Genomic DNA, 15866 nt, shown 5'->3' on the forward strand with positions numbered 1-15866 from the left:
GAATTATTCATGCTGGGGTGAAATATCAAGCCTGTGCAATATCTATGCGTACCAATCAGACAGGCTGCAAATACTCAGCAGACATCATGCAAGCCCATTCATTTCCACACAGCAGCAATAGAGAAAAGATTAACTCTTCCTAAACTTGTTTGGAGTGAGCAACAATAGAGCACAAAAATATTGTGGGAAAAAAAAGTTTTAGAAGTTTTACCAGAGTTGCTGCACGGAGACGATGACGATGCATATTAATGTCTTATGGTGTGGCAGCAGACTTGCAGATACTGCATAACGTGCCTTACCCTGATATGGACTCTTTTATTCCATTCAAAATGCTGTGAGAGTGTGCAGCAGAAGCATGCCTTACCCAAGCTTGTAGGCTGCAGGGTGGGTGATGGAGAGCGAGCAGCATGCAGGAAGGGGTCTGGCTGCCCTACATTACCTGGTCCAAGGAATGAACCCATCATGTCCTGAGGCTTAGGCATGGGACCCGTCCCAAAGGGATCAAATGCTGAGAGACACAAACATGCCCACCATTATCATTGCCTTACTCTAGAAAATTGTATGGCCAACATTTTTTACTTTTATAAAAGTTGTTTCATTTTATTTTCTTCACTTTTGCAATACAGAATGTATTATAATATGTTTTCAAATAATCATAACTGGTTTTCCATGTGCCACAATGAAAACTACTTTACCTTCAGATTTTATTCTCTAACACTTTGATTACGATTGTTTGCGTAACTGCATTACATTTTGTGAAATATCCAAAATGATATTCTTCTTTGTTACGCCCCCTGACTTAACGATGCCTCTTTTCTAGAAGAGAGCTCTGTTTGTCTTTCAGGTCTGCCACGCCCCTTGGTGATCACTGAAGCACCCACACCTGAGAGTCCTCATTTCATCGGTGGAGCTGCATATCAACCCCCGGATCCAGTGTTCTTCCTCCCCCGTTTGTTCACTCTTGGCCTGAGGAGCTGTGGGTTTGCTGTTGCTGCTACCAAGAGCATTTGTGCTGCCATACCTGGGGTTCAAACTAAATGGACGCTTTGTGGGGGTTCTCTGCTTTTTATTTTGTAAAGTTTTCTCCTGTTTTTGTGACTAGTTAGGGAGTTCAGTATTGTTGTTCTGTTTGTTTTCCATAGGCCAGTTGACCTCTTCTTTTACAGTTAGCGTGGGGGTTTTTGTTTATTGTTTTGGCCTTTGAGACCCTGACGGCCACGTTTCCTTTTTTAGTTGGTTTGTTTTTGTTCATCCTCTTGTTTTTTGTTGAACTTTTGTGCCATGGTTTTCCATCACCTTTTATGTTACTTCCTATGTACCCCTAGGCACGCTATATAGGCCGTAACATCTTACTTACTCTTCTTAGGAATACTTTGCTTTATTTCACTAAAATATTCAAACAAATAATGAATGTGATTTTTACCTTTTTCTGGCCTATGACCCATTTTTCAGATATCTAAATTGTCATGACCCAGGTATTTGAGTATAGCATATTTTTGCCTTCTTGCCAATTTTATTTAGATGTGTTTATATTTTAATAATTACTAACTGTATTAGCTTGACAACATTATTTAAAATTAAAGTCAATGTATGCGCTTATGAACAGGAGATTCAATGACATATCTGATGAAATTTGTGAGAAGATGTTGAAAGCACCAGAGAAAGCTATTAAGATGACCTTGTGTTCAAATTATGTCAGACTACTATTTCTAAATTTAAGCATGAACTTTCACGTTTAATTAATTATATCAGTCAATATAAAGAAACACCAAAACCCTAAATATGAACCAAGCAATCTAAACTTACTTTAAGCAATATCACATTTTAATATTTGTTTTAGGGTTGTGTTTCAAATCGAATGTACTTTCCAACTTGGGTCTCACCTGTTGGCGCAGGAGAGTGACATGGCGAGGCAGTGTTTGGGACTACTTTATGTGGTGTGGACTGGGCAGATGACGCCCCACTGGTTGGCTGGGGTGGGCCCCCGAACAAGTCCCCTAGGAGGTCAGTAGTTGCAGCTGCAGCAGACAGGGGATGAGATGAAGGCCGGTTCATCTCATCCCCATCGAGGCCAAGAAGATCCACTTCCTCGGCGGGTGCAGGGGCGGCAGGCATTGAAGCAGGGGGTTCGGGTTTCTGGGGGGCCGTGCCGGCATTGCTTCGCTGGCTGGAGAGAGAGAGCATCTCATCATCCGAGGGCTCGCTCTCCTCGCCATGGCCCCGACTGTCTGGACCTCCATGAGGCCGACTTGGCTCTGCAGGTGTATGAGAATGAGGAAAGAGGTAGAGAAGAAAAAGACAGAGGAGAGGTGTAATTAATTACCAAATAAGACAGAGGCATACAAAGTGGTAAAAGGTAGAGAGAAATAACAATGCAGACAAAGGAAATGAATTGGGACAAAGCAGACAGAAATACAGAGTACGTTAAGGGGGGAAAGCTGGGCATAATGGGCAACTATGTAGGTCATCTCTGCTACAAGCACCAGCTTTTCTTCTGATTCTGTGTACTGTGTGCTATAATACACTAAGCTGTACACTTTGCAGTTTGCCACTGGTAGCTGCTCTTAGCTACAACAATTAGAGGAAATAATTTCTATAACACAACAAATCTTAATTTATGGGTCCAATCAATAAAATATACAGTGTGCTTTTAAAGAAGGGATGGAATGTACATGTGACTACAAACCTCAGCTAGCATTAATCAAGAGCAATATTTCACTTTGGTAGAACATGTTTAATCACTACCACTTGCACAGTTTTCCCCTTTGCTTCCTCTTGCTACCATCACTGGGATTATGTGCTTTTTTCCCCCCAAGTTCACCATATTCCTCTGGGTACAGGGAACATTGGTCTGCTGTTGATAGGCCATCAGGGGAATTACATACAAAAGCAATGTATTCATGTCTCCAGATGTTTGGTATTTATTCAAGATACAGATTAAAATCATCTACCAAAATGATATATCACTGCATAACAAGGATGGGGTTAATTTCAATTCAATCAATACAGATCGTAACTGGAAACAGCCAAGTGATTTGCCAAAAACAGAAGATGTATTGGTCTATGGGTTCAATGCTCTCTTTCTACATTTTGGGGAGAGTATGATTGAATTGAACCAATCCCTGGTTAAATTCTCTAAAAGGTCTTTGGTCTCCTCTATTGTCTTACCCTCCAGATCCAATCCCTCCATTTCATCTTATCGGGACAAAAATGAGAGTTAGTTCGTTAGCGTGTTCTTGTGTCTGCATGTAAATGTATGCGAATGTGTGTTTTGCATACACTACATTATCCTACCTCAAGTTATCTATTGCAGTTCTGCACCATCTTAAACATTGTTTGCATATAAATTTGGGTTTAACTGTATTGTGCATTTAACTGTGTTTTAACTGTATTTAGATGTGTATTACTGACTTGCTTCTATCCTTTTTACTTTTGGCTAGCATCAGTTTTTGTAAGTAAGGACTACTGTTTAGGGTTGTTTTAGGTTAATGATCAGTAAGGCAATGAACAAACGTTAGCTATTTAGAATTTACATCAAATTTATGCTGTGATGCTTTACAGAGCAAGTAACAATCACTGACTGTCAGTCCAGAGGCATTTATGTAGCTACACGTTATGCTATTGAATCAAGCCAAAGTACTTTGCTAGTAGCTAACTAGCTTGTAAGCTACTTAGCGGGTGTCCTGCTAAAATTTAAAACAGGTCCATATTTTTGGCTTAACTTTCTAAAATACTGCTGCTAATGTAGTCACTTCAATAATGATCAAACAGCTACCTCTTAAGAACTAAAGCTCCCACAGGGCTTTGACAGCACTTCCGCATCAGAGTCTTGACAGATGTTGCTTGTGATTGAATACTGACATTATAATCGCTGTTTTATCTTTGGCTACACGACAAGCATTTAATATGACAGTGGATACCTATTTAGTTATGGACAGAAAAAACAGAGCTTTTCAGAAAGGCTGAATAAAGACAAAAAGTTAATGGTTCACACTTTATAAAATAGCTTCCCATCTAAAGTGTGATGTACACTAGACCTATGTTATTGATTTTATATATATATATATATCCCCAGTGTAGCCTTCCCCACTCTACCAGCAATAGCCAGTGCATCCTGGTGCTCCTGATGACAGGAGAAAAGCACGTTGGGGTTGAGATCTTTACAGGGGAACTGCTCCCACGGTGGCGTCAGGTCTTTTTGCTTATCCACCCCCTCCACCTCCACGTCCAGTATCACATGGAAAAGCTGGGGATACTTCTCAGGAGAGTCGCATGCATCCAGCTCTGGTCTGAGAGGGAAAATGTATGTGTGTTATAGCACAGAGAGGGAAAACAGACCGCATATGGCAGGATTGTTTAAAATATGTGTTTCTAAAAATCATGATTTCAGTCCTCTCTGTCAAACAATTACTTGCGCTCATTATATTTTCAGGTTGTTGGTGACAGTATTAAGATATCTAAAGGGATCAGCAAGATGATCAATCACAGTGATTAAATAAAAGAAATGTACTCACTTGTTAAACTTTAACATGGTGGTACCAGGAGCAATAAAGCCAGTGTGAAACTGGATCTGGAAGATCTGGGTGTTGGACACCTAACGACAGTAGAACAAATGTAAGTTTGAGTCATGGGATATTCTAGTGTATCATACCAAATTGCATCAAAAATCAAATGTACTGTAGTCTCTCACTGTACAATTTTCCTAACTGTCCTAAGTACAACTTTATGTTGGACTATGTCATGTTCACTCACTGAGAAATCAAATGTTGCTTTGCTTAGAATTTTACTAGCCTGCTTTCATAGTTTTTGACTGAATTCCTATGACAGCATTTTATATATCAGCTGATTTCTGGAATATTGACTTTGCTCAATAGAGTATGTGGTGCCTCAGGGGATCAGAAGTCCAGCTGTAAAGAAACTGGTTGTAAACATGTCCACTTCAACCCATTTACCTGAATGGATGTATACAGTCATTGAAAAAGAGGGTGAACCACTTATTAACTTAAGTCATTACCTAAAATGTCAGATTTTAGTGGCTTATTCCTTGGACCTTGGATAACTGTAAAAGCTGTAGTTGCATGCACACACACACACACACACACTTTAAATTTAATTAAAACCTACGAAGCTGGGCATACAACTTTAACCAATATCAGCAAATATACTGTTGGAAGTAAAATTATACGATAACTAGAGCAAAACAATTTTTAGCAAACTAAAAAGAGAGTTTTCATTTCAGTTAGCAGCAACACCTGACTGTTTCATGGCTGATAGTTCAAAGTGATCTTGTGCCAACAAGATTTTTCCAACACTGTCATTGTGCAAAATTGGGTTTTAGTCAAGTTTTATTGTTGGATGCTGACTTTATCAGTAGACAGACATGGCTTGTAGTGTACTCCCTCTTTCAGTAAAAATAATTTATGGTATACAACATAGAGCAGATGGAGTTTACCTTGGCCTGCAGTCGTCCCCCGATGGTAGACCTCATGTGGTAGACTGAAACAACGACGTCTCCTTGCACACTCACACCCAGAGGGAAAACTACCTTACCCTCTTGGACCCTATGCTCTCTGGAGTGTGTGGGAGGGAGAAACGAAACAAAATGAGGGTAGAGGAGGAAAGAATAAATGGGGCAGCAATTGGGAGAAAAATAATTAGAGGACACGTTGCAGAGAATGAGGAGAAAAAAGGCATGATGTGTTTCAGACTCTTCAAACATACCTTCATATACATCATAGGCTAAATGAAGTCTTGTTTTTTTTTGAAGGCTTACACACTTCAAATAAAATGCCCCTACCTCATCCTCTCGTACTCCTGTGCAGTGGTGAAGATCTTTGTCTCCCCGATGAGGACGTCACAGAAGGGCCGACAGCCACTGCGCTGCTTGTTGAAACAGGGGACCGGAGTAACGGTGAGACCCTTGATCATCAAGGGCTTGGAGTGTGGTAGACTGGGCTTCTCTGATACCATGCTACACACATAGCCTATGTACCTGCATGGAGAGAAGGAAAGATAATCACTTCTATCCTGTGTTAGTTTTAAATGGGAATGCCTCATTTTGTGCTATGTCATGTGTATAGGATAAGGGTCAGTAAACGTGCACTTAAACTCATGAAGGATGTTGTTAGATGCTCTAACATGGACTGATAAATAATACAGCTACTGGCTGGTGGGGTAAAAAAAAGGGCCAAATCATGAGCAGCCCTGCAGCCTAAGATTTATGCTTAGGCTGAGGAAACTGAGAACTGCTGGCTGCACTATTCATGTTTTGATTAGCCTTTGTCCTACAACAGCCAATGATCTGAAATTAAATTATGCTAGAATAAATAAAAAAAATGCATTGACTTCTGAAGGGGCAGATATGAGAAAAATCCTGTCTAATGCTGAAACCCGCTTATCATGTGAATGAGTTTACGTCTGACAGCTTTATTAGATAGTAAACAATCAGATTCAGCAGTAGAGAAAACACAGGAAAGAAGACATTTTTACAAAGAGGCCTAAAAGTCTAAACATCTAGTATGAAACTTCTGCAGATGTTTATTTTTCCTGTCCTTTCTTCTTCTCTTATTTCCACACACACACACACACACGTTCAGGATTACAAACCTGCGGTGTGATGGCCAGAGGCCGGAACCTGGTCTCTTGGCGCTGAGCAACTGCATGGCAGGAACTGGATTGTTGAAGAGGTGGCAGAAGCAGAACATGGCACAAACCAAAACACCCGAGGGAGCACGACCATCCTAAAAACACACAGTAAGGAGACACTGAGACACTTCAAGAAATGCTGGGTAATCATTATATTCTAAAGCTTCGCTAATATACTTTTTGGTCTAGTCTGCAATGCATGTTAACCCCTGCACTGCTTCCATTTACATCTTAGCATTGGAGCAATGACAGTGTGAACATGTATAGATCAAGCCACAGAACACAGAGATTCTAACTTGGTGAATGCTTGCTGTAGATCTTCACTGTCATCCTGCTATAAGAATAACTGTTAAAGTAGCCAAGAATCTACTGTACCTAGCTTTCATTTTAATATGTGAGTTTCTGGAAATGTCTGATGATGAAACCATGTGCCAAAACAGGCCAACATTTTATGTAACAGTAGTCAAGATTTTTGCACACTGAATTGATTCACTGTCATACATTTACTCAGTTCATTTCAGGTTACAGGAAGACAAAAGCATTCTTGTGATCCGAAGCAGAGAAAACATCTCATTTAGAAAGGGACCGTTTGGTGGAGGTTATGCAAGATGGAGCAATTTGCCAAGCCACCGCACAACCACAGTGACTTGGCAATAACATGCTCCACAGTGTACAGTGTGGCTGTCACTGAATTAGGAAAGGCAGAAAGGCCTGTTTCACTGAATACTTCAGTAGTAGTGATTGTTTTGCAAAATATTTGTATTTAGGGTTTTAGCTGTGCTCAAATATGCCTGACGTTATCAAACCTTTAAAGGGCCAGTGTGTAGGATCAAGAGGTAGCCTATCTAGCGGTGAGGTTGCAGTTTGCAATCAACAGAAACTTCTCCCGTGTGCCATTTATATTCCTTGCATGTGCCAAGCGTGTAGTACAACTACGGTGGCCAATGCAAAAAGCATATGGTCCTATCTAGAGCCAGTGTTTGGTCTGTCTGCTCTGGTCTACTGTAGAAACATAGCAATGTAGATATGAACGGTTCATTCTTAAGTAACGAAAACTCAACTATTCTTGTTTACAACACTAAGAAAACCATACTTATTAATATGTAAAATGCCTGCTGATCCCGCAACATGCTACACACTGGCCCTTTAATGTGTAAGCGTAAGCATACTGATAGTGCAAATAGTTGCTGAGGAAACCTTGTTGAGTTTTCAAACTGATCTCTGCCAGACAATATATATATATATATAATATATTTTATTTATTTTTTTACTTATTTTACCAAACACAGACTGACTCAAGAATACATGTTTTTAGTGCTGTGCATAGACTAAAAACATGGGTCAAAATTAAAATGAATTAAATATAAAACACAACTCCATGGGGATGTGTTGTGGGATAATAATCAAAGCTGGTCCCTATACATTAAAAGTGCCTTCACTTCATAGTAAACTAAATGAAACATGGCAATGTATGTGCATGGTTAAAAAGACAATTCATATAAAACAATCAATTAAAAAGAAATAGAGGATTGGGATTAATACGATGAAGGTCTTCTTACCGAGCAGGTGATGACACACACATTTTTTGGATTCTGTTTGAGCCAGTTGTGCATGTTCTTACACACAGCAAACAGGTTGTGGAGGCTGGGAGCCTGGCGAGAAGGCCAATTACACTCTGAAACCTGGAAATGAGTTGGTGCACGAAATAAGAGACAAAGGAGGAATGAGGAAAACAGGGATTGACACAGTAACAGACAGATCCAGACATAAAAAAGCAGAGAAGAGGCAGAAGGCAAATAAAAATAGCGAAGGAGGTAGAGAGAAAGTCGAAAGAAGCAGGAATAGAGGAAACCAAAAAATGACTCAGGAGGGGAGGAAAAAAGGAGAGGTGGAGGTTAGCAACAACACTGCAGTAGCAGAGCAACACAACACGCCAGTGGCCATAGTGAGTCATCTGCTGGAGTTACAGCAACTTCCACAAACCGACAGGGGGCCGCCTTTGCCACACAGCTTTCTTGGATGTTTCTGCCAGAGGGTGGCACTGTTTTATGCCTCCCACTTGAAACCAAATCCAGCTGTGCAAAAGTGCTGCATGACTACATGCTGAGATAGTCATAACCATAAAGATAGAATAAAATAGAATAGATGGAGGATTCAGATTCAAATCCTGCTTTTGAAATTATAATTTGACAGGGACACTTGGGTTGGTGAACCATAAGTTAGATCTTTCATTTAGAGACATATCGGGTCACAAGTGATCATTGTTGTGGTGAGGCATGTAAACAATGTTGAATCACTGCTGTGTTACACCTCTTAAAGATTACAGATTGATATGTATACTAAAATACAAACCCCAATGTTGCTATATCAGTCAAGAGCATCCACAAAAGTCCTTCCAGCTCACAGTTTATTCCAAAAAAACAGCTAACTGGAAGAAGATTTGTTAATTGGGGATGCTGTTGGATAATAAAATCATGTAGTGTTTCTTTCAAGCATAAGAGGATAGTATATGACTCAACATTGAGTAGTAGAGTCATTGGATATGGATAGTCATGAGTCTTGATGTTGTCTGTCTCCATCAAACCTCCCATTTATTTTAAAATAAAATGACTGTCATATGAGTTGCTCATACTGCTGATCCCAATGAGAAACAACACCTAACTCTGCAGCTCTCAGCCACATTTACTGATGGTTTTACTTCTCTGCTCTGTATGGTGACCTCCCAACTAGTTAAAATCTCTAAATGTACGTGTTAGCAAACAGTTGCCTAATTACACATTAAACAGACACAGAGTAACAATGTAATTCATTTTAAGTTGTGTTTCTGGCCAGCTGATGAATATAAGTCAGATATTTACTTTCCTTTTAGCATTGATTTTGGTATCAACCAACTCCTGAGGGAAATATCTGGCTCTTTAGCTGCTAAATGCTCCACTGTTCACCAGCCAGTTGCGAACTTTGTCCCTCTGCTGTTTGGTGTTGGACAAATAGTGTACAGTGGGTTTATCTTTATTTATCTGACCTTTATCCGGACATCTGAAAAAAGCTGCAACATTAATGAAAACAGCGAGGGTGAACCAAAACTAATGTTGCAGGCTGTAAAACCAAAACAATATGAAATATGCTAAAATATTCTGAAGAGGTGTTGGGTGAATCTTCTCTGTGGGTTTGTCACTAGTTTTCTTGATGACTTGCTCCCCAGTGGAAATAAATGTCTTATTGAAGCTTAAATGAAAGAGGAGTGGTGAATAATGATAGGCCCTATTGGGGAAATTAGAGGTTTCTCTCAGGGTGCTCCCATAGTTTATGAGCAGATGTAGTGACAGTCCCCTCTTAAAATGCTGGCAGACCAAAAATAGCCATCAAACTGTAAATAAGTCCTCATATCTCACTGTGGTGTTGTAATAATGTAAAAATGCTGCAGCAACTACTAACAACTAGGCACAAACTAATACATCTTTAAGAGTTTCATCTGTAGCTTCATGAGAGAGTATCACACTCACCCTGTTGGAGAATTTGGCGCCGCGGTAGTTACGCTGTGACAGATTGAAGACAGTGTAGTGGTCGGCATGGCGACTGTCGAGGAAGGAGCGAATGTCCTCTACATGGTTCTGGTAGCCGATCTGCACCGACTCCGCTGGGTAGGTCATCACTGAAAATAAAATACATCATTCAGCTGCTGGATGTTTTCAAGAGTTTCATGCACTGTTGGTGCAGATGTTTACATATACAATATATAAGATAAGCTCATGGCAGCTTCCTCCATCTTTTATCCATCTTTACAATTATTCTGCAAAAAGTGAATTGAAAATTTAAATGTGAAGAGTAGGTCTAGATTCAAGCATGACCGTCAGCCACTGCACACAAAGCATTATGGGATATAAGCCCTCAGGTGACGAATGTCCAGCTGACTATGTTCTTTAAAGGACACACTGCTGCTTCACACTTATGAGCATGTGAAGCTGGAAGCAATGTGAGAATGAGAGATGAGTACAGAGGGAAAGCTGAGGGTGAAGTTGTCTATTTATCTGAATGCTTGTGTATGTTAATACGCTCTAAGGATCAGACATGAACCATTTTTCTCCTGTATCATGCAGATAAAACCCACTTTTACCTGCTTATCTAAGTTTTCTACATTATTCCATTTTCCTAATTATCTTCTTACTCTGAGAATTGGGATTTTGCATGAACACAATTTTTCATGTATTTTCATGCACCAATCGGGATTTAGAAACGTTTTGATATCAGACTTATGATAGACGTTGGGTTGTTTAGTCACTGTCAAACAAATATAATCAGACCAAACCAACACAGTCCTAAATCAAGCTGATTATGGTATGCATTTGTGTGTTAAATTCTTAATAAATAATAACTCAACAAATGTTTGTACTTTGATTGTTGCTTATTTAGTCATGGGTGACATTATAGTGAATCACTTATGATTCGAACTTTCAGGGTGTTTGAAAGGCAGCTTTTTTTCATTGTGAGCTTTGGACACAGATTAATTATTTCTGAAGAAAATGTTAGAAGGCATCTACACACACAGCTCACACATGCACACAAAGTCTAGTAGCTACAACCAAACGTGTTTACCTATGATCCGAGATGTGATGTAGGCAATATCCAGCTCCCCTTTAGTGTACCTGTAACAAAAAAAGATTTATTTAATAATACTTTTCCATGCAATTCTCATGACACAGAGAGAAGTAAAAGAGAATTACAATCAAAAGCTATGACGACCTTCAGCAATATTTCAACCACAGCGAATGTGATTGAGTCAACTTACACTCTAACAAATCCTTGAAATGTGCGTAGTATTTGTGAAACCAAACACCCTTGCCCTGTGTTGTATTACAGGTGTTATACAGGAGGCATGTGTATTAATGGTTTCAGACAAAGTAAGCATTTAGACAAGAGAGTCAAAAGAAGCCCTGTTCTTGAAAAATATCAGATCATTAAAAATATCAGATCAATGCATGACCAGCATCCAAAAGGTTGATCCATCTGCCTCCAGCTGTCAGTTCATCAGGCTGCATGTCATGCATATCCAAGTAATTAGACTCAACAGGCTTTAGAGCAGAAGCTTCTGCGTGTCTGGCTTTGGGGAAGTTGTCTTTTTCAGGCTCACCACACTAGGCTGATCTGCCCGGGATCAAAGGAATACCATATGTGAATTCTTCAATTGAGCGTCATTGCCTTTCATTGCTAAATTTAGCTATTCCATATGGAGTTTTTTTCAAAACTGTGAGAGCAGCTGGGGTGCACACACATACACGTAATCCACTACGCACCATGGAAGTGAAGGAAAACAGTACATATGAAACACTCTGAAGCAGGTGCAGATTGGAGTGTAATTTGTTGTAACAGACTCACTAAACTTCTTATTTCTTGTATTTGAAGATTCATTTTTTTAAATGTTTTTACCCAACAGTGGCACGTGGATCAACTTCTCACTGCACTGCACTACTACATTAGTAGTCTAATGTGCATCAGATTGAGTTGACTTGTTCCCTATAGTGAAAATCCTGATCTGGGCCAATCACCTCTGTGTGGTCATGGAGGAGTGCCATATGGCCCTGATGCAATCCTTGACCTGGTTACGTAAGGCAGCGCTACTCAACTAGTCTGCTTTGGAGTGACAGCACCCTATGTGTGTCTTAGGATTTTATAGTGTTCCACATAAAGACATTTCTGGATATTATGATTCATCTTACATCATTGTATATGTCAATTCCAAAAAATAAAACATGTATTTGTTTCAGGACATAGACAACTGCTAGTAAAACAGACAAACAACCCAAGTTAAATCCATCAGAGCTGTTGCGTCTGTAAGCCCTCCATAATGAAGTAATTGGACCACAGTTCGGGTTTCTATTTTCATCCACTTCTGTGTGTTTATCCCTGAGTGAAAATGCAGACTGCAGGTTTCATACATTGTCATGAAAGGTGAATATCTGCACTCCTGTATACTATTCAAGCCAGTATGCAAATTACCTTTCTTGACCTTATTTAGGTTGCTAGAGCACATATTGTTTATTACCCTGGGGTAATAATAGAAGAATGTTTGAAAAAAACATTTTATCATGTCCTTTGTTTTTGTCCAGGAAATATATTCCACAAATATTCTGCTTCTCTCCTGAAATAGCTTGTTGGTTATTAAAGGAGGGAAGCAGGTCAGGTGTCAGGTTTAAATGGCAATGGCCAATAGCCATAGACTATGCAAATGAGCAGTCTCCCTGACCTCTTGAGGTTTGAGCTGCAGCCAATTAAAATGTACTGCAAGGTGTGGTACAGAGAATGAATAGACGAAGAAGGACGCAACTGGAAAGAAGGGCAAAGCTGACACTGGAGACTTTTATTCTTTATGTTAATCAAGCTAGCCAATATACTAGCTGTCTGGGGCTAATATCTTTCTAACAGCAGCAGTTAATTCATGTTGGGCTAACTGTTATGTGTTTGACTCATTTTCATTTACTGTTGCATATGTGTTAATTTACTGGCATGAGGGAATATATGAATTTACTTCTCTTGTTACTGCACTTATTCATGTTTACAAATTCTCTTGTTTTAGGTATTTCATCTTTGTTCTCATTTTTAATCACTATGATTTAATTTGTTCTCCAATACTGTTTTCACAGTTTTGCTATTGGTTTCAGTCCAACTTCTGTCTTTAACCTTTATTGAAAGAGTGTTTAGCTCTCAGCATAGCAGTGTAATTACAGGCACAGTGAAGGCAGAAGAGTGACAACAAACACACACACACACACACACACACACACACACACACACACACATACATATGATACCCACAAGAGCCAACACCACAGTGCCTGTTGTTTATATTTCCTACTGAAAAGTAAACATTAGGAGCACGAAAGCCATTTTAGGCTTTGTTACAGTAGTGGAGAAGTGCTCTAACTGAGTCCCCAGTGACTATACACACACACACACACACACACACACACACTCAGGCTGGATCCTGATGGATATTAGATTTGGGTTTTCTACATACCCTTCATGCTTCTCTCCAAAATGTTATTCTTGACAGCCTTTTTGTCTTTTTTAACAGCATTGTATTCATCAAAATGGAGATTTTAAAGTAGAGACTGGCAACCAATTAAAAGCTAACAGCAAGGCACTGATAATAAAATGTATGCACTGCAACCCACTGACCCCAGGGTCTGACACACAGGACACTATACCTGATTTTTCATTTCATCACATTTCTCTCGTTTGATGCTATGATTAATTTACTTTGGCCACTGGAAAAAGTGAGGAAAAACATGTGTGGGGTAGAGAAATTATTAAAGAGCGACAAAGAGAGATGCCAACAAAGTGTTAGTGTTAATGAAACAGGGACAGATGAGAAATAAAAATAAGAGAGAGACAGATGAATGTGTGTCTGGCGGGGGAGGGTGGGGGGTGTCTGGTGCAGGACACTGTGCCTTTCACAAAACCAAAAGATCAGCCATCCAGACTGATCTGGACCACTGCCATTGAGTTTCTCACAGACGGAGGAACACACAGCTGAGCGTTACTGACAGATTAGTTTCCCTGCATAAATTCTCTTCAGCCAGGTAAACATTCAAGCAGGCTGCGTTAAATAATTCAGCAACAGCCTTTTGCCTGGAATATAGATAAGAGGCGGAGAGGAACCAATGAAGTCTAGTTGGGGTGTTGAAACAGGGCCTTGTTAACAACTGAGCTCGCAGGGGTTTTGCCTTGTATCAAGCAAGCTCTTCTACTAAAGTCTTCCAACAGTCAAACTGGGATGAAACAGTCTGTTTAAGATACACATGCTCCACCTCTGGCAGAAAGTATAGACCGTCAAGCTTAAAAAACAAATCAACTATGAAAGCAGATCATTGTGTAATCAAGAGAAGTTTATACCAATGAGGTAAACAAAGATTACAAAATATTTCTTGAAACTAGAAATCAGGCCACCACAAAACAATAGCTGATCGTAAAGATAGTAGGAAAAAATACTCTCCTGTTTCTTTATGGCTGACTCAAACCTGCATTGTTTTGTTTTTTCGCCCACTTTGAAGCAGTGCAAAAAGCTAAAAACACAACATTGACAAAATATTACTTATAAAGGTTATATGGTGAGCGTGTAAGCTAACAGTTGCCCATTTACACATTCAGCAGCATACAGTAGAGCAACACTAATATATTTACAGTCCACCTGATGAAGTCCAATGTTCACTCTTCATTTAGCTCTGTTTTGTCTCCATACACCTCTAGGGAAACTATCTCTTTAGCTGTTCAGCTGTTTAGATGCTGCACTATGTTCACCAGCTGGTCGCTAACTGTGCTGTCTGCTGTTTGGTGCTGAGCAGGATGTGCACAGTGGTTTGAAACCAGGTTGATGAGAGCAGTGAGGTGAATCAAAACAGTAAAGTTGTGGACTGATCATGAGATCAATAGCAGTTACCTTAAAACAGGTTTAATGATCTAAAGCAAATGGTGCTTGAAACAATTATTTATTTTAGATAAGATAGACTAAAATAAGATATTATGACCTTGAATTAATTTTATGATTAATATTTTTTGGACAATAGACAAGAGATGCAAATTTCTATTTAGTGGAGAAAGATTTACAGAGAGACAATGATACAAGTTTAGTGTTAATGATTTTTGGGACAAAAATGAAAATTAGTGAGAGGGGAAAAACAGTGAAAGAGTGAGAGAGACAGAGAGAGAGAGAGAGAGAGAGAGAGAGAGAGAGAGAGAGAGAGAGAGAGAGAGAGAGAGAGAGAGAGAGAGCAGCCTCCTTTGCAGGGTGATAGAGAGCAGCGGACCTCTCAAGAATACATCATTAGATCCTGCAGCTCGTTATCAAATCTCTCTAATTAACTTACATTAATTTTGTCTCCAAGTTTTATGAAGCAAAACAGGGAAACCACCAATGACAGTCAATGGGCAGGATCCAGGAAACCATGCTACTATATCCATATAATCCTGTCAGTATGCTTGGAACTGTTCTGTAGATCTACTATATTGTCTGTTGTATAGCTCTATTCACAAGATGTTTATTTATTTATTTATGAGAGCAATAAACCATAGAGTGCACCCTCAACTTTGGCAAATCACTTGTGCTGTCACAGTCATCTTTTCTGTCCTTCCATCTCTAAATAAAGCTATTAAATGTTATGCAGACAACAGCACAGTTAACTCTCCAGTGTGTCAGATCACAGCGGGATAGTTTATGTCGTGGCATC

The 15866-nt window shown here is 39.6% G+C and overlaps 1 protein-coding gene across 4 annotated transcripts in view; it reads right to left on the reverse strand.

Moving 5' to 3' along the window:
- Window positions 1–15866, reverse strand: part of dnajc6 (DnaJ (Hsp40) homolog, subfamily C, member 6) — a 38061-nt gene that overhangs the window by 8327 nt on the left and 13868 nt on the right. For 3 of the 4 annotated variants that reach the window (XM_068707623.1, XM_068707620.1, XM_068707619.1), the window contains 10 exons: window positions 11239–11288; window positions 10149–10297; window positions 8205–8327; window positions 6607–6740; window positions 5798–5992; window positions 5453–5570; window positions 4515–4594; window positions 4096–4289; window positions 1884–2255; window positions 365–508 (listed from right to left, as the gene is read on the reverse strand). In XM_068707623.1, coding sequence (XP_068563724.1) covers window positions 365–508; window positions 1884–2255; window positions 4096–4289; window positions 4515–4594; window positions 5453–5570; window positions 5798–5992; window positions 6607–6740; window positions 8205–8327; window positions 10149–10297; window positions 11239–11288 — 1559 coding nt within the window. The remainder of the gene's footprint in view (window positions 1–364; window positions 509–1883; window positions 2256–4095; window positions 4290–4514; window positions 4595–5452; window positions 5571–5797; window positions 5993–6606; window positions 6741–8204; window positions 8328–10148; window positions 10298–11238; window positions 11289–15866) is intronic. The other variant, XM_068707621.1, reaches the window with a different exon arrangement.

The sequence above is a fragment of the Cebidichthys violaceus genome, unplaced genomic scaffold, assembly GCF_023349555.1.
Source record: "Cebidichthys violaceus isolate CVI_PGR_0920_01 unplaced genomic scaffold, fCebVio1.0.p SCAF_13, whole genome shotgun sequence".
NCBI classification, from domain to species: domain Eukaryota; kingdom Metazoa; phylum Chordata; class Actinopteri; order Perciformes; family Stichaeidae; genus Cebidichthys; species Cebidichthys violaceus.